The sequence below is a fragment of the Anopheles gambiae genome, chromosome 2, assembly GCF_943734735.2.
Source record: "Anopheles gambiae chromosome 2, idAnoGambNW_F1_1, whole genome shotgun sequence".
NCBI classification, from domain to species: Eukaryota; Metazoa; Arthropoda; class Insecta; order Diptera; family Culicidae; genus Anopheles; species Anopheles gambiae.
Window position 1 is genome coordinate 84835900 of NC_064601.1, and position 19157 is coordinate 84855056.

At 41.6% G+C, this 19157-nt stretch overlaps 1 protein-coding gene across 1 annotated transcript in view; it reads left to right on the top strand.

Annotated features, from left to right (window-relative positions):
• Window positions 1–777: 777 nt before the first annotated feature.
• Window positions 778–19157, top strand: part of LOC1276158 (diuretic hormone receptor) — a gene marked incomplete at its 5' end in the record, with an annotated part of 34226 nt that continues 15846 nt past the window's right edge. Inside the window, 9 exons of the mRNA XM_061640517.1 lie at window positions 778–903; window positions 1165–1288; window positions 5266–5449; window positions 5539–5632; window positions 7087–7186; window positions 13681–13761; window positions 15131–15207; window positions 18722–18832; window positions 18920–19105. Of these exons, the coding sequence (XP_061496501.1) occupies window positions 778–903; window positions 1165–1288; window positions 5266–5449; window positions 5539–5632; window positions 7087–7186; window positions 13681–13761; window positions 15131–15207; window positions 18722–18832; window positions 18920–19105 (1083 nt within the window). The remainder of the gene's footprint in view (window positions 904–1164; window positions 1289–5265; window positions 5450–5538; window positions 5633–7086; window positions 7187–13680; window positions 13762–15130; window positions 15208–18721; window positions 18833–18919; window positions 19106–19157) is intronic.

Consider the following 19157-nt stretch of genomic DNA (forward strand, 5'->3'; position numbering starts at 1 on the left):
CTGTGTGTGTGTGTTTGGTCGCTAATCTCGTTCCAGCGGATGAGGCGCTATCTGTGTGACGGCTGGCCAGTATCTCCTAAGGTTTACCGTTTATCGTTGCTCCTGTCTGATTCACCAACCGAATTGTGGTCGCCTTTATCTGCTATGGGTTGTGGTGGGCAGCATGGAAAATGTGTAGCTGCTCAACAATGCGTTCCCATTTATGATAACGAGCGGTCTGAAGCTTGCAGGACTGACAAAAAGGCAAAACAACAGGATTTTTTTTCTTAATCTGATTGCGAGAATTTTCCATTAGAATTGTTGTCATACTTCAGTCTGGCCTAAACTTTGTATTCAATGTAAGAACAACATCTTGCCAACAATGTCAACCAGTATAGTAATAACTTATGCCATTTGCAAAAGCTCATTTTAATTATCTCATCTTTGCAGCGGACAAGGTTAATTGAATTTTGCTTCGTCTTCATGTTTTCCCACAGTTCATGGAACCTAATTGCACGGTGCAAAACTTCACCTGCCCAATATCAACAGTATGTCATCGTTCGAGCGTAACTGCAGCATGCACTAAGAGCCGGTGGCAGTGAAATTCTGGCACGCCGTAGTTACGGAACATCCCTTCCGCTAGTGCCGGTAGAAACATAAACAAGAAGAATCAAAGCAACAACAGTCAACAACATTTAAAAAAACAACCCTCCATCCGCATATTAACGTCAGCGGACTAGACACGTGGGTCTAGTTAGTGTGCTTGTGTGTCCGGTTGCCCAGAGCGACGGAAGCTAGAAGCGGCTGGTCAGCGTGGCGGACTACGACGAACTTAGCTCGTTTCCACCAGAGCTACTCGGTGCATTCGAGAACAGCACCGAGTTCGAATGTTTGCTGCGGGCGCATCAGGATGCACAGTCCGAGGTAAGGGTGGACGGGGGAACTGGGGGGAACTGGAGAAGACAAACAGTGTCCGTGTGTCACCTATACTGTATGTGGATGTCCTTGTTTCCCCTGTACTAACATTGTTATTGGCTCTCACTCAATGAACCAATCGACGGCAATCTCTTTACACTTTTCCTACAAACTCCTTTTACGCACACACTCACACACGTTGCACCGAAAATCAACAAAAACCAAACCAGCTCACCCATTTCTCTGTTCACGTGTATCACATTTCCACAGACGCCGTCCGGTGGATGTCCGGTGGACTTTGACCGGATTCTGTGCTGGCCGAAAACGGATCCCGGCACCTGGGCAGTGCTTCCCTGCTTCGAGGAGTTCAAAGGCGTCCATTACGATGTGACACGTAAGTAAACGAAGCAACTCGCTCGGCCGATCTTTTGATTACGCTGCCGCCCTGCAGATGTCCGGGCGTTTCGGGGGTTGGGCTCTGGCTAGGTAACAACCGAGTACACACACATACACACATGATGTATAAACTTTTAGACATGCTCACAGTATGTCCCCTGTCGGACGAAATATGATCCAGAATCGAGACAGGGTGTCGTGACCGGGTGAGGGCTAAGTAAACAAGAACATCAACACACAGTCCTTCCGAAAAGTGGTAGGAAAGAAGAAAAAAAAGCTTCCAAAAGTTTCCCTTCTCGTGTGTACTTTCCCGGTGAACACTTACACAATGGTGGTGCCCTTAGTGCTCTGACGTACTGCGAAGGGAGAAATTTAATAAAGCCGTTCAATGCAATCTGTCACTCGTTTTTTTGCGGACAGATAGGTTTCGGCAAACTTTGCTGCTGGTACTCAACATGAAGAGCGGGCCTAAAACAACGTCCTAATAGTGGCACATTGTGTTGGATAACCTAATTGGCCGAAAAGTTAAGGCTTAGTTTGCAGTTGATACCAATTTGCCAAAAAGCGGGTAAGGTCGGGTGGTATGGGTGGAACATAGCTTTGAAGCATATCAAACATGCTACCGAGCAAAATTACTCGAGCTTACGTCGTACGTTCATATAACAGGAAATTGGACATTTGTCTGGAAAAGGAAGCAAAGAAAGCCAACGGTCCGGATTCATGAAATTGAGGAGCCGTTTTTCTTATTTAAGCAAGCCATTCTGCAGTCCTTTGTACATGTAGTGCCTTAAGCATCTATTAGAGGTAGCGTGACAGTTTGCATGAAATTTAAATGTTAAGATTATTTTATGCATTAAACAAAAGGTAGGTAATAGGATATAGCCAATATAAATCAAATACGTTACACCCTTATATATATTACGTTTTAATCAAATAAAACCTATTGTTTGAGAAATGAATAAATTTCCGAGAATATTATTGAACATATTAAAAAAATCAAAAAATGGCAATGTCCGTATTTGGAGTTACAATAACTCCAAATACGGACATTATCGAATGCTCACTACAATTTTCTAGTTTTTAAATTCTTTTAACGTCCAAACATTTTACTATCAATATTGATGATCTACTGGACTGGCAGAACGTGTAGGTTATCGGGGTGTTTTATGAAATTCAGAGCTAAGTTTGGTGTTTGTTTTCTCGTTGATAACTGTCTCAACAGTGTATTCCTCTGTGCTACAATTCATGTGGGCTAAATTGTTGAGAACTTATGATGAAATTACTCTGAAGTCGAATTTAATCAAAACTCTTAAGATCGTCAGCGGTGGTGAACTGATAAACAGTACATATTGGTTGCGTACTAAATGAGCACCTTAAAAAGTAAATCACTGAAACAAAAAACTACGGTGATTCAAACACGAATAATACGCTTTGGTTATAGTTGACGTATGGAAAAAACAATAATAACATGAAGAATGGACATATTTGTATATTTATTAAAATGATCCACGGACCTCATAAGCCCATTCGATATATGTAAGGGTACAATAGGAATATAACATAAATAGTCACACGCTTTACACAACGATAACAAGGACGCTAAAGATTCAGGCGAGTTGCGCGAAGCAAATCAATGCGACTCAACACATTTGCTATCGTCATGCCGGGCTCATACGCATCAGATGCCGCATTCAGAGCAAGACATATACGCAAAATATGGATGTGTGAAAAACTATCTTGAACAGACATGTCACACATACGGCCCGCAGATCACATGCGACCCGCGAACCCTTTGAATCCGGCCCGCAAAGAACTTTGCCAGCTGTCTTTTTATCAAGCTGAAGTATATTGTATTATTTTGTATCCACTGAGGAAAAAGAATTCAACATACAGTCTTAATTGTTTCCGATTAACGAAGTGAGCAATAAGTTACTCACAGTCGCTGTTTTTGGGAAGGTGTCCTCGAAGATGGCATGTGTTTTAGTTCTTATTTTCTGGCGGCTCCTCAAAGTCGGACTCATATTTTCCCATATTTTTGTCCATTTTCTGACGTTGAGGCTTTCTGAAAAATTCGGAAACCATGTATACCACTCGGAATATCACTTTCTTCACTTAACTGATGAGGTTACTCTTTAGCTAAACTTCTGAAAAAAACAGGCCGATATCTTTAAAAATCTTGAAAATAGAAGGACTTCAAAAAGGCGTGAATTGTATGAGGCCTATTAGAAGTTGGTAATCTCTTTTCCTTGAAAAAAGGTCACATAGCTTGCGAATATTTGCTAATATAGTGCAAATTATGCAAAATTATGAGTTATCGTTATTAGTTAATAGTCAAAATGACTTGTCAAAATGCAGCATTTGTTCTTCGTGTGTCGATATGAAGAAAAGTCAGGGCAGTCTCAATGTTGGAATATATCTGGGGCATTACATAAGAATGATAAAATTTCCGGGTTAGGGCGAACGCCGCTAAAGTTAAGTATGAGTAATTGTAAACTGCTTTGCGTATTATATTTGTACTTCCATATTTATTATTTCTATGTTTCTGGATTCTAGATACGATTCTCAGTCAAAGAATAAGTCCTTTATATTTTTCGTCGATCGAAAGTACCATGTGGTATAGTGGGTGATGGAGAAAAGAAAACCTGGACCAAATACTTAAAATACTTAAATGATATATTTTGGTATGAAATGATAGAATTTTATCCACCGCATAATCCGGCCCGTAACCCAAACGAGTTTGACATCACTGATCTAGAACTAACAATGAAAGTCATTTTGAGAGTAAAAATAAATGACGTTAAACTACCAACAAACACTTAGTATTTACACTTATAGTTCACATTTAAAAATGTTTTTGAAAATCTTTACTAAAGAAACACTGATTTTCATTTTCGCGCTACTTCTACTAGCACCCTTAATTAAGTACAGTTTGTAACATTTTGCATACCTTCCGGCGCTTTACAGGGACCGACGTAGAGAAAGGTACAACCTAGTATTTCTCATTTTCTGTCAATCACAATACCCTTTTAGTAGTATGTAGTAGCATGTTGAACAAAAGATCAAAAGAGCCCCCATTAGTAGGTTAACACAATCCAAAAGTACCCAATTTCACGAAGGACGCATTCTCAACCAACACGTTTGCATAATACCCACTCCCCCTACAACCTTCACGAAACTTTAAATAACATCCATTTATGAGCGTGTGTGCAAACATCCACCAAGCGACAGTTGAACAGACATAGGAAACCCTTTCTACGTTCCTTTCTCTTTCTACAACGTCAACCTCCACCCTCGCTTAACCACACACACCGGTCTTGCCACACTGGTATGACATTCAATTAAAGTTTCCCCGACGGCGTAATTGAAACTTGGTGCACTTGCACTTTCAACAACGCCCCTGTAATGTAAACTGAGACACATCCCTTCCCCCCCCCCCCACACACACACACACACACAGAGCCGCAAGGACCGAGGGAAACCTGCAGTCCCGCAAATCATCGAACCACAATTCAAGCCCGCTTCCCGGCCCCCTCGGAGCGATGGAAAAGGAAGGACAAACTTGCACTAACGGTGACAAACTTGAACTTGAAGTGCTGCTGTGGCGCTCCGCTGTGGCAGCACCATGGAATGACCATCCTCCGCCGCAAAGTTTCATTGGGTGTGTGGGGGTTTTGTGTTCACTATCGCTGCACATGACTGTGCATTTTCTGGGCATTTGAACGTTCAACCAACGCATAACCGATCCATAGCCTTTCAGAGCGAAAGCAAAGCGTTGGTTCTGAAATTTAATGAGCAATTAAATAATCTCCCACAAGCATCAGCGACTGACCAGTGCAAAGGGCGGTTAGGGTAATACCCCAGAGCCATCACTGTACACATTAAACGATCGATCGTCGACGCTATTCTGGCACGGACCGGAGGATAATTATTTCTAATGGGCTTTCCTGTGTTTGCATCTCGCCTTCTCCTCACCAGAGAATGCCACCCGCTACTGTCATCCGAATGGTAGGTGGGACAACTACAGCCACTATGCCGCCTGCCATCACGTGAACGAGCCCCCGCCGGACATTGTGGAAATTTCGTCCATCATCTACTACACCGGCTACATCCTCAGCCTGGTGGCGCTTAGTCTCGCTGTGATAGTTTTCGTTTACTTCAAGTAAGTGCGGAACAGCAACGCCGTGTGGTTTCGTTTTGTAATGCTTGATTGGGGCGGATGATTGGCTTTTTTGTTTGTTTTATCAATAGGGATCTACGCTGCTTGCGGAACACGATCCACGCGAATCTCTTCATCACCTACATCCTGTCCGCCTTGCTATGGATCATCATACTAACGCTACAGGTAAGATTGAGGGTGCAGAGTATTATTTTAAAAATATTTATTCAATGTAAGGTAATTATAAAACTGCTTCCACAACTTATTTTCAATGTAAGAGATTACCCTTTTCCATAATTCCAAATTCACCAAAAAATAATCCCTTAAACATATCGTTAATCTTTATTTAACAGGCAAATCAGAAAATTTTCCATTTATTTAAGCACATTGTTTATTTTGGGAGCATTTTGGCTGGCAACTGTATATTTTTCTACGTATTTTTGTATATATTTTTATGTCTTGGAATAATTCTCAACATGATGAACAACAGTTTGAATATATTAGTTGATTAATATACTAGCGATAGAAGTAAATTTGGGTCGATCTCCTGGAACAGTCGTCAACTTGCACACCTTAACAATGTGTCCGATGAGATCAAGTCCCATACAGTTTTGCTGTATTCAACCTAAAGAATTGGTCTTCAACCTACCCCGACCTTAGAAACTGATTCTGATCCCATACAAAACAATGTCGAAATTTTAACTTATAAAAAAACCTTTCCTGGTGCATTTCCCAAATCCATACCGGTCCTGGAACTGTTCCCCAACATATACCTCGCTTAATAATGCTACTGAACTCTTACCAATCCTGGAACTTACACAGAACCCATTCCGTTAATAATACTGACCCTGAACGTAGCGCGATCCTCGAACTGGTCCTAAACGCATGTCAATTCTGGAACTGATCCAGTCCTAGAACTGGTTTTAAATTCATACTAGTCTTTTCGGGAGAGAAACCGGTCTCATGGTATAGTCGTCAACTCGTACGACTTAATATCATGCCTGTCATGGGTTCAAGCCTCAAATAGACCGTGCCGCCATAAGTAGTACCGACTATCCTGCTATGGGTAATTCGTAAGTTACTGAAAGCCAAACCCATAAGTGATACAGACAGGCCTTGACCTTGACCGACAACAGTTGATGAGCCAAAAATTAAAAAAAGTCTTTTCGGGATTGATTCTGAACCTATACGGTTGCTAAAGCTGACCCCTTTTTTATTCAAACTAAAAAAACATGGCTATATCTCAATCATATTTCTTTCGAGATAAATAAATCGATTTGTTGCATGTTCATTGAATGAACACTTTTGAACGAGTCAGGAAACCAAAACAATCCCAAACAATACAATACAAACAAAGAATACAAAATAATACCGCCTAATTTTCATTTTTATCATTTTTAAGTACAAAAAAGTGTACAAAAATTTAGTAATCCGAATAAATAAAAAATATTAAGTAATGCCTTACAATGGCAAGGTTGCAACATTTTCATAGACATTTTTATTTAAGAAACTTCGCTATAGTAATAAGCTTAAAAAAACCTTCAACATCTCACTTCAACAGTTGTTAGATATTAAATATCCATTTTTGCTTTGCTCGCTACCCGAAATTTCCAACTAAAAACGTTTCCATATTCCCGCAGCTCTCGAGTGGCAGCAGTACCGGCATGACGAGCTGCGTCATCTTCGTCACGCTGCTGCACTACTTCACGCTAACCAACTTCTTCTGGATGCTCGTAGAAGGTAAGTAATGCCGTAATATCTTGGTTGCAAAATAAAATTGTACATTTTTCCTACAAAATTTATAATCACGCATAAAATTCTCGGCAAGTTTTAATGAAAGTGCGAAAAAAAAGAAAATACTTCCCACCGCTCGCAATTAGAACCGTTTAGCAAGTTTCACGAGCTTTTCTGCGTATCCACAAGTCGAAAATATCAAATCACTCGTTGGCATAGACTTAGGTGCTGCGAAATGATTTGTACTAACCAGTGCGTCAGGGTGCTCTCTAGCATTCGCGTTTCGCGCGAAACGACCATGTCTCTCTCCCTCTTTAGCTCTCTCTCTCATTGCCACCTGCAGCAACCCATTCTCGCCCGGCTCCCGTTTAAATAAACATCCAAACGATCTTTATTTGCACGAGAAACGTGAGCCGCCTGTCGAGTGGTTTTCGTCGCGTGTTGATATCATTAAATTTCGCTTCTGATAACACCGACGCCGTCTCCACTTTCGTCCCGAGGGTTGATGAGCTTCCAACGAAAAGCTTACCAGCCCGCCAGCTACACCACAACACGGGGCTTCGTGGTAGCGACGATCGTTCGCACACGAAAAGCACACGAAACCAACTGCTGCTCAACCGTTTTGCTAATAAAATACCATCGCTTGGTTTAGTATCCGCCCATCGTTTGGTTGAAGCGTCTACTAGCGCCCGGCCGTGTTCTTCTGGCTTAGGGGGTGTTTGGTCCTTCTTTTTTTTGTTGTTGTTTCCCTGCCCCACTTCCAGGAAACTTTCGAAAAGCTACCCCAAAATGAGCCCACGCCAAGCGATAGACACACAAACAAACACACGCACAGGAAACCCAACCCATCGCCAGAGCACAGTAAATGTTTAGTATTACTGCTTGCGCACGGGAAAGGAACGCGAAACCCACTTACGCGGCGCAAGCGAATCCCGTGCTGTTTTTCTTACCACCACATCCTTTCCGGCGGAGAACGAGAATAGAAATACACGAAAAAAAAATCGGAAGCTTTGCTCGTTGTTTACTGTGATGGTACTACACGTCTACACACCGGCTCGTGTCGTATGTCGTTGCTATTCTGGAGTTGTTTTTTCTTCTTCATTTGCTGTCCTCCTCTACTCCAGTTGAAGGACACTCGCAACAAAAGGCCATATTGCAGCACATCATGCGTTATCTTCGTCCCCTTCCTCTTCTCCTCTTTGCGCGCCTTCCCGGTTCCGTTGTTGTACCGGAAGAACAAAACAAACACACCTACGGTAAGGCTGAGCTGGAAACAGGAAGCACTTGGCGCACAACATGGCAAGAAGCTAACGCAAACACATTCCAGCCGGCCATGTTTAACATTTATCCACATTTGCTAAAGTTTTGCACCAGTGGAATAGCCCGGCAGTCGGTCGTTCGGTATGTTTTGCTTTCAAGGGGTAGCAAACACGCGCGTAATTGAAGTTTGGCGTTGACAATTCATTTAAAAGAACAACATCATTAGTTAGCAGTTAGTTAGTTTTTAAGATGTTTTTTTCCTTTGAAATGATTCATGGGAGGGTAAAAAAGATTTACAACAAGTTTAGTTCAAATAATCTTTCACGGGCCGTTATTTTATTGCGGCAATCTTTAACGTGCAATTAAATTGTTTGTTTTGTGCTCGACTATACGCCAAAAGTTATGCTAAATTACGCCTAAAGCTATGCAAATAAATGACGTATTTGGGCTTTACTAATGGTTTTTTTTTTTTTTTTTAATTTTTTTTTATTGATTTTTATAGAGACTTTGAGCCTTTCGGCTTCATACTAATGGTTTAATTTAATCAGGTTTTCATTTGATCATTATTTTCATCCATGTCATTGTCATGTAATTGTTGATGTTTTGTTCATGGATATTTTTAAATTTTTGCTCAATTGTGAATTATGTATTCTATTTCATTGACTTGTATTGATATTTATGTGTTACGCTTTCAGACAAGCGCTGTATTATTCCGCATTCCTAGAGGTCGAGCATAAGTTACTAATACATTGTTGAGCAAAACTCCATTTGGAAAATATGTCATCACTTAAAATAATTTCAACTTCCCACAACACACCGAAGATAATTTTAAATATTGTAAAATACTTGCGTTCCAGTATTCCATCCCCCTAGCATGATTGCAGCAGCAGATACACAAAAATCAGCATTAAAACACGTTCATCCAGTCCATTCTGCTTCGCCAAGCCAGCCAGTCTCTTACGCGAGACTAATGCGAGTTGATCGTTCGTAAAAACACTGTCACAAAACCAGTCGTCATCTTTAGCACCAAACGAACCAAACGGCTACCCGGCTCCCAGTTGCACCGGACCGGGTGCAGCAACAAAGTTACAACTGGGGTAGTGTTTTCTTTCGTTTTTTCCTTCCATCCATCAGTGCAATCGATTTTAAGACGGACCAGAACGTGAACGTGAGCAACATCATAATGAGCAGCTGCGAGGATTTGACTGCGATGGTTGCACGGTGTGCCTTAACTAGGTTCCATCGCCGGACCCGTCCATTACAAACAAGTTGGTTAAAAGATAGCACACGGTGGTGCAACTGCATTACAGGAGAAGGAGACGGTTCTTTATGTATTTGGTCGAGATTGGAGGGTCTTTGAGGGTTTTTTTTTCTTTTCTAAAGATAGTACCAACATTCTTCGTGGTGTAGTAATGATGCTGTACGAAATATGATCATGATTATGGTCAGCATAATGATGGGGTTGTAATAGGTTTGTAATATAATGCTGTCATTGTTTCTCCGACAATCACATGAAATCATTTAAATTTCCTCAGGAAGCGAAACGCTCCAAAATTCACATCTCTCTTCTTCATTATTATGCAGATCGAATAAGACATTTTGAAAATAATTTACAATTTGCATCCATTTGCTTACTGAGCCAAAGTAGAAGATTATTGGACAAGATTTGTTTCGCCGATTGCATACTGACAGGCGCTTTACTGTTTTAAACCTTTTTTACAATATTTGTTCAATTCGGTTTTACGGATCACGGAAGAAGTAACTGTCTTGGTCTACCAGCGGAAAAAGCTGATAATCTGAAAAGAAAATGTAAGAAATTATTTTATTTTATTCCCAATGTTATTACCCTGCCTACTGTCAACTGTCCTACCAGCTTGATAGTAACTTCGGATGTTGACATTATCCTTGACAGAAAATAATTGTTATCAAATCACGCCCAGACCCTTCTTTGTTCCCATAATCCGGTGGAACGGTATTACCGGCGTCTTACCGGGTGCTCAATTTCCACCCCAAGCAGCAGCAGCAGAGCAACGAAGAAAAAAAATGCCCCAGGACGGTGACATCAGTCGGGTGATGGGCTTGCTCTTTTTTCTTCCCTCATTACTTCCCCTTTACAAATACGACAAGTACAGACAAATCGTGCGCTAGAGCAGCGGAAGCTTTTCGAGCTCCCAGTACTGATGAAACAGCTATAGTGCGATGTCTAATGGTAAGAGCACAGAGCGAAAGAAGAGGAGGAAAATCGAGGATTGAAGATAAATATTGATTATGGATTCATCGTTCAATCGTTTGCCGTTTGGCCGGAGGGGATAAGTGGCGCCGCGGCAACGGAACCGGAGAAAAAGGAAGCCGAAACGATGGAAGATTATGGTCTTATGTCCTTGGCTGAAGCACGAACGTTAATGGTGGGATTAACTGGGTTAAATCGATCCTGAACCAAACCAAGCGTCTGGGCTGCCATCGATGCCCACGCACCCAACCTCCACGGCAACATTGTATTACCCTTCACAACGACCTGCGTCCGGAATTGAGTTTTGCTGAAAAAAAAAACGCAACGCAAAGTTTGCCTAAGCGTGCCCTTCCCTGGAGCATCTTTTAGGTGCGTTTGAGCTTACAACATTTTACTGCCCACACTACCCTCCCGAGGGCGTGAATCTCGGATCTTGTTTTTGCAATTGGATTTCAAGCGATTGAGGAGAGATTTAGCTTGCGTTTGACTTTGGATTAGGCAAAAGGGATCGAATGCGATTTTTTTTCGCTATGCTAAAACAATTGCTTCCAAATAGCTACACTCATCCAAACAGCGTCTCTGCATGATCTGATGTGTAATTCTGTCTCGGTTTACGTTTTCGATTTTGAAGCCGGACGATTTGATTCAATTCATCGTAAATTCATATTCATTGCAGCAATTAACACAATGACACAAATTGCTTTTAAGCCCGTCTGGCAGGCCGATGAGATTGAGTGAGAATGCACTTTAAAAGTCTGTTTTCTGCCCAATGAACGTGTTCTGCAGTGGATGGACGGTTTTTCCCAACTCCTGCTTAGCACTGCATCGTTCCTATCGAGTACACTAACTGAAATAAGCTCGTACCATTCCCTTGCAGCACGTCCGATCAATTAGAGCAGGAAACTAAACAAGCATTAAAAGCTGCCCGTGTGGTTAGTACGAGTAACCCATTGATTGTTAGGAGGATTCTTTTCAGTGTTCGCTTGATTCTTCTTAATTGTTTGGAAGCTTTTTTTCTATTTTGTTAGTTTAATTTTAATGGGTATCAATCGCCAAACTGTCTAATGATTTGTTGTAGAATGCCTGAAAGTAAGGGATTGCATGTTAACTTTATTAACTTTTTTACACTTTTGTTTTAAACTATTTTTTTTTAAAGCAGGCTAGTGTCAGAATACATCGTCAAACAATACAGAACAAAAAAGTTCAAATTGTGAACTAATTATATTCTGTTTCAAAGTTAAAACCTTGCCACAGCTCAACAAGCTTGCTAAACGCCTAAAAGTATGCACTATAGTTTAGAAAGTACAGCTAATATTCTACATTTTTTGTGCTGGCATTGGTTACCAAGCATAAACCAGCCTTAAGGGCAGGTGTTCAGTAACGCCCAATAAACTCCCATTGTGCCTTATTTTGCATAATTAAAGCTTGTTGTACTATTAAGAACGATAATTTACAATTAACTTTTACGGCTCAGGTCCTTTCTAAACGTTTTCAATAAATCGTGACTTTATCGCATTATCGACATTCCTAGCCTCATCGTAAAAACAAACCATCTACCACCTGGCCACACGATACAGGCACGCACAAAACCGAACTCATGGAAAAGTCCTACCTGCTCTCTCCTGCATACCATATGTGTTCTACAACCGCAAGCAAAACAAAAACAATCACACAACGACACGCACGTTGACGAGAAAAGTTTCACTTCCTCTACTGCACAAGAGAGAACGAGAGAGAGAGAGAGAGAGAGAGAGAGAGAGAAACACCAACAGCAATAACTTTTTTCAATTTAGCTGCACACTCATTAAGCCAACAGCCAACGACACCACAAGCGGGCAAGTGAGGCTAAAGAGGTTCTAGCAGGTTGCTCAGATTATTAATGAGTGCAACATTAAACATTCTAACACGCTATACGGTGTACCGAACACGTAGCAGAATGCGGGAGAAAAGTTTTCCATTTAGTTGCTTTCCACCAGCCATCTTCTATTATTTTCCTAAAACCATGGGAACACTTTCGGCTCCTGAGAACGTCGTGTGTTCCTCAGCGTAAAATTACAAAGGAAAAGTTTCCCATTTAGAAACGGATGCTTACTGTGCTTATGAGTAACTTTTATCAAAGGTGAATATTATGGGTGCTCTTTTTCGTTGAATTGTGCTTTTTTGTTAGAACGTGTAGTGCGAATAACGCCGTGGCATCATGGATAGCAAAAGAAAGCTGTTAATCCTCCCGGCACGTCATTTTTGGGATCTACGCCTTACGTTTTCGGCTGCTAAGCTGGGCTAAAAATACAAGACCTACGCGCCGATGCTCGAAGATATTTTGTTTCTCGGCTGTATCCAGGATTAACGAAAAAAATCATTATTACAGCGCAATATTTCTCCTTATTTTTTCTATGCATTCACTGTTTTACTTCACCGGCCGATGTGTTTTACCCATTTTGATCGTTTTCTCGAAAGCTATTAACGGGACACTAATCCCGTACGAATCGCATACATCTCGCTGCCACCGGGCCATGTATCAGTATTCAAAAGCTCCTTTGCCTTGACCGGCTTTTCGAGCGGTTGGTGGATAAGGCGGTTCTCAGCTACACAGCTTGGCTGTAATTAAGCTCTCGGTTGTTTCGTTCGCATTGGCCCTACGCTTCTATGGAAAGGGATTTTATTCTCAACCCATCGGAAACGCCTATTCCAGATCCGTAGAATTTACGTACGCCATGTGTACGCTGGTGTTTTCCATGCGAGTTTATGATACGTTTCTTCGCCGTTGTTCGAAATGCTGTGAAAATCTACCTCCCATTGTACGCATCAGTTCCCGGCAGCTGTCGATGCATGATAATCACTATCACTTTCACAACGTTGTTCTGGTATCTAGGATTTATCGGAAAGGAATGAATCTTTTACTAAACAAGGTTCGAAGTTGTTCTTACCATGTAATTTGATCTGCCAGCTTTTTTATTTCTTTCCAGCTGGTAGGAATCATTTTCTCATCACATTTTCCCTCTCATTTCAGGGCTCTATCTGTACATGCTGGTGGTGGAAACGTTTTCGGGTGATAATTTGCGCTTCAACATGTATGCCGCCATCGGTTGGGGTAAGTGTAGCAGAGCGTCGGTAGGCGATAATTCATTGCTGGTATACCGGGAATGATTTAGCTTCCGAATTTCAGTAGATTTTGGTGAATTTATTTGTTTTAAGCGCTTTCGAGGTTGGTTCTAGGTCGCATTAAAGTACTTTTATTAAAAGCTTCTAAAAGTATACAATTCACATCCCAAAGCGCTTAAATGTACGCAATCAACTTAACAAATCGCCTAACTGTATGCAACTTTCATTTAAAAAGAGTTTTACACTAGCTTGTATTAAAGTTTCATAATCCTAGCCCTTCTTAGCTTTAACTCACGCAAAAAAAACCATACAAAACAGGCACCCAGTAGCAACCGTCTCACACTAAATTCGACATCACTATAAAAATGCATTTCCTTTAACGCAGTCTTCCGTGGAACCCACTCAAAGTTAGATTATCTTCGTACGCGCGTGTACCACAAACCTATCCCACTGTGGCAAGTGGCCAATCGAATGCCGTTAAATCCCGAAGGTCCCGGTGCAAGTGCAATAAAGAACGGAGAGGGGGGAAAAGAGCACAGAACAGCCCACGGGCTGGGACAACCATTATCGCCATAATAAACACTAAATAAATTGTCCATTTCAGTGTGGCGGCCATTATTTCGAACCGGCGCCCAGAACCCAGAGCCTCGATCCGTATGTCCTTGCCTTTGGATTGGCTTTTGGTAGCAAAAACGGTACCGTACAGTCTGGCACAGTCTGGTGTTGGGGACGATTTCCCAGCACAGGGACGACAATTCATTGTCTGTTTTTTGTTCTTCTTTCCCCGACTCTGTTTCGCTTGCAATTCCGTTTCGTAAGCAATACAAAAACAACGAAGATCACTACCATTACATTAAATGTCCTAACGGTTGTGAAGCTTCTGGTTTTTTTTTGGTTGTCCCCACAGGTTCTTTTGCTTTCTTTTTGAGCTTTCGCTCGCTCTCGGGTAATTTACCACATTTGCCTTAAAGCCACCGAGATTGCCTGTGGTCGCCCCGTGAGGGCAGTTATTGGCAGTGAAACAGTACTGCTATCAGAGGAGGAAACGAACGAAAGTAACGCACCAGCGGGTGTTATAAGCATTCAGTATTAAGAGTCGATTTTGGAACAATGAACAAAAGAGGAAGCAGCTGGTCGTTATCATTATTACGCAGTAATTATCTTTCCAACCGATTAAGCACATCGTATTGATAGCTTGGTGCCACTTTTTTTAACTGAGTCGTTTCAATTTACTATCAAAATGTGCTGCTAACCACTTTGCTATAAGTTTGTTTAACTTTTAACCTACTGTCACATAAACTTTCGTTCATTAAACCAACTTTCGTTTCCGCTTTTTCCATTTCCATCTCCCCTCTCAGGCGGACCGGCCATTTTCGTCATACTGTGGGCCATCGCGAAAGGTATCACCCTGTCCGGGCAGGGCAAAGCGGACACGGTAAGTAAGCAAAACCCGGAAGTGGTTACGTCCCATTCCAACTCCCACTGTCCTCGCCCAAAATCCAATCGACGAAACAATTAACGTTCGCACTAGGGGAGGCGATGGTGAAAGTGAAAGTTCAAATCGTTATTAACTTTTACCAAGTGGACCTCCGAAAAACTAAAACTCTCCCGCATCTAGTTTGGCGTAAACTGCTCTCCTTTTCCAGACCGTATCGCTGCATGCGTTGTTGTGTCATGTCGTGCCAGTTTTCAATGCTGTGCCACCCATGGCTGGAACTTTTGGTGGGGCAAAAGACACCATTAGTGGGCGGCCAGCTTTCGGGGAATTGTTTTACCCTCACACACACACGCGCACACACACACACACACACACACACGTGGGAGAAAAGTTTGTGCGCATCTACTTTTGCCTCGTTGTTAGTAAACTTTTTGGGCTAGGGCGAGGTTTGTAAATTGAAATGATAACAGTTGTATCATTATCTCTGTCTGTTTAGATTACTGAAGCTATCCTTCAAAATTGCGCACCAAAGGACTTAACTTCATTTTGCACCGCACTCAGGTGCTTAACGCCTAAAGTTATGCAATTATACTTTTACATTAAATTCTACATTAGTTTTGATTGGAAATAATGTAGAATGTTAATACAGCATGTCAGAAATGAGGTTTGGGAATTGTTTTTCAATATTACTCTACATAAAGTTGATTAGTTACCCAGAGTAAATTACTATTATTCTAATCATAATGTAATAATTTACATCGCAATCTTGCGATTTTTCTTAGGTTAAGTAAAATGAAAACCTAATCTACGTAGGATAAATGCACAAAAATATCATTGAAATTTAGATTGGTGTTGGCACGATATCGACCACATGCGTTCTAGACAGAATTATTATTTGTAAACATCTATCTGTCAAGATCAGCTAGATCAAGTACCCACTTTACCCGACAGATGGCCTACTAGATACACAGAAAGGGACGACAGGATTAGCTTGTGCGACAACTAGATCTCCCAGAATAGGACCAATGAGGAAGCGGTTCAACCAGGGTCAAGTTCACACAGCTGAGGGCGCCATCGCTAACCGAAAATTAGTTGCAAATTAAAACGCGGAAATACAACATCAATTTTAAAACTGCTCAAATAAATAGACAGTTTGTAAAATTATCTTTACCATTTGCGACTCAACGAAACGATTGCTACACACGTTGCTACGTGTGGTATAGATATGGTACAAGTGGTATAGATATTGTTGTTACACCTGGTAACAACTTGTTGAGTAGCTGGAAAGACTTTCTTAGAACTGGCTTTGTGTGTTTAATATGTATTTGCTCAGTTTAAAAATTGGTCTGTCTTCTGTCGCTTGACTTTTGCTACTGGCCCTAACTATCTCGATGGCGCCTATTTCTCGAACAGCTGATCAGTCTTGACCGCACTTGACCCTGTTTCGCGACCGCTGCCAAACTTTATCCTAATTGGCCTTATTTTTGATAAGCTAGCTGTTTCGCCTTTGGGGATATCTTTTTGTCCTTATCTGTTTTACAGCGCCATCTGGTGCTTTCCTCGTAAGTTATTCGAGCTGTCCTTGACAGCTCGTTGTTTTGATAAACATTACGGCTGCTAATCTGCACGAGGTAGAAATCGTGCCAACAGATTTACTTCATTTTATTTAAATAATAAGTAAAGTATTTATACTTACTTATATATTTGATTTAATTTTAATAGAATTGTTTAATAGTAAAAGTAACACATGTTCTAAACAAATACAGGCGGTCCCCGAGATACACGGTACCTCTTATACGCGGATTCGGAGATACGCGGTTTTCTAAAATTGAGAATTCTTTGAGCAAATTGTACTGATTTGACACATCAATTGCAAATTGCCAAATAATTTCCGTTTTGATCGAATGTTAAAAACTATTTCAAAAGGTTTAAAACAGTTATATTCAGTCAGAATCATATCAAATAATTCATAAAGTGACTAAAACCGCCCCCTACTTGCGAAATTACACGAAAATTTGTGATATTTTAGCTGGAAATCACGAGATTCGACTTACGCGGAAATTCGAGATACGTGGTATTTTGCGGCCGTTTTCGGTCCCCATTAACCGTGTATCTCGGGGACCGCCTGTACATATTTTTCAATGTTTGTGGCCTTAGTGATGGTGTGGTTCCTATAGTTGTTTTATTGTATGATGTTGTATGAAAAATATTGAATATAACCCGAACGAGGCTGAGTATTGAAGCAGGTTTAATAAGAATAGCGAAGATTACAGTCATAATTTAGAATTTCTGCCTAATTAAATGAACTGAAATGATTATTTTTTTTACCGTTAAAAATAATGAATGTAGCACTGTAAACGATTCAAGATAGCCTATACCTTGAAGGGTGTGCTTGATTTGAAGTTCAATTATCACTCATCTAAAAATATGAATTTTTGCTTTGTATGGCCAATGAATAACATTCTTCTTATTCATTCAAGCGTCCTCTGACTAGCGCCCTCGCCCGGCAATTACAGGCCAGACATCTCGAATAATTGGATCTTGTGACATTTGAAAGCAAATGTTGAACTTAATTCGTTTGTAAAAAACAACCTTGAAAAATCCAATAGGCTTATAAAATAAATGCCGTTAAAATAATACGTTACATTATAACCAATCTCTGCCCAAACAGTGGTACACCAACAACACTTTCCTACTAAAAGTGCCATCCACAACCTCGGACAGAACAAAAATCCACCCGAATCTCTCCCTCAATTAGTGGTGAATATTTGTTTTTTCTTCTGTTGTTTTCTTTAGCCCTCAAAACACTGTCCCACGATCAGTGGCAAACCATTGGCACGAGCAGGTTTGGAAGGTTTTGGTTTCGGCCGGAATCTTCTCCAGTTGGGCGTCCATTCCATCCGACACTCGAAACCGGAAAATAATTGTTCCACAAGAAAGAAAAAAAACAGAAGAAGGAAAGACGAAGAACGCCACTCCAGAAAAGCTTTTCCACCGGCTAGTCTGCTGATGCAATTCGATTCTTTCCGAGTGGAAAAGTGGAAATGAATATCAAGAAAGCTCGAAAGCAAACAAAACCATAAGAACACACCGACACACATACACACCTCTCACTCGTTAAATGGGCGCCGGCCAAAATTGCCACTTTAACGGCTGTTGATATTCGTGTCGTTCGGGGAAAGAAAGGGCAGAAGGCAAGTAGGAGTGTAGTGTTCCTTTTCAGGGCAGCAAGAATGGAGCGTAAGATGACTTTTCCAAGAGCTTTTTTCCTCCCTATTTACCCTCATCCCAAGCTCGTCCCCTCCCCTACCTCCTTTCCCCTATTCATTTCCTTCGTTCAACCGAACGAAAACAACTCCCAGCGCCGTAGTATAATGACCTAGTTTAGATTTTTCCCGGAAAAGCCTTTCCAGTCCCGTTTGATCGATAGCGGAAAGCCACTCATGTCGTTATTGTGTTTTGCTTGTATCGTTTATTACGGTTTCGGGCGGGCGGGCTGCCCCACCTCCAGCTGGAAATCGAATGCTCCTGGATGCGTGAGTCAGTCGTCGACTGGATCTTCCAAGGGCCGGTCTGTGCGGTGCTGATCATCAATCTAGTATTTCTCATACGAATCATGTGGGTAAGTCAAGCCGTCTCGTAATGCACCAGTCATGCATCCCAACCCTTTTCCGTTTAACAATGGTCCTGTTTACCGCGCAAACCCCAGGTGCTTATCACGAAGCTACGATCGGCGAACACGGTCGAAACGCGCCAGTACCGGAAGGCATCGAAGGCACTGCTCGTGCTGATACCGCTGCTGGGCATCACGTACCTGGTTGTGCTGGCCGCGCCCGCCGAAGGCGTCGTCAGTGACATTTTTGCCATCGCCCGAGCGCTGCTGCTCAGTACACAGGTAAGTTGGGACGCGCAAAAAGGGGAAAGGCATACGTACACTCATTACCCGG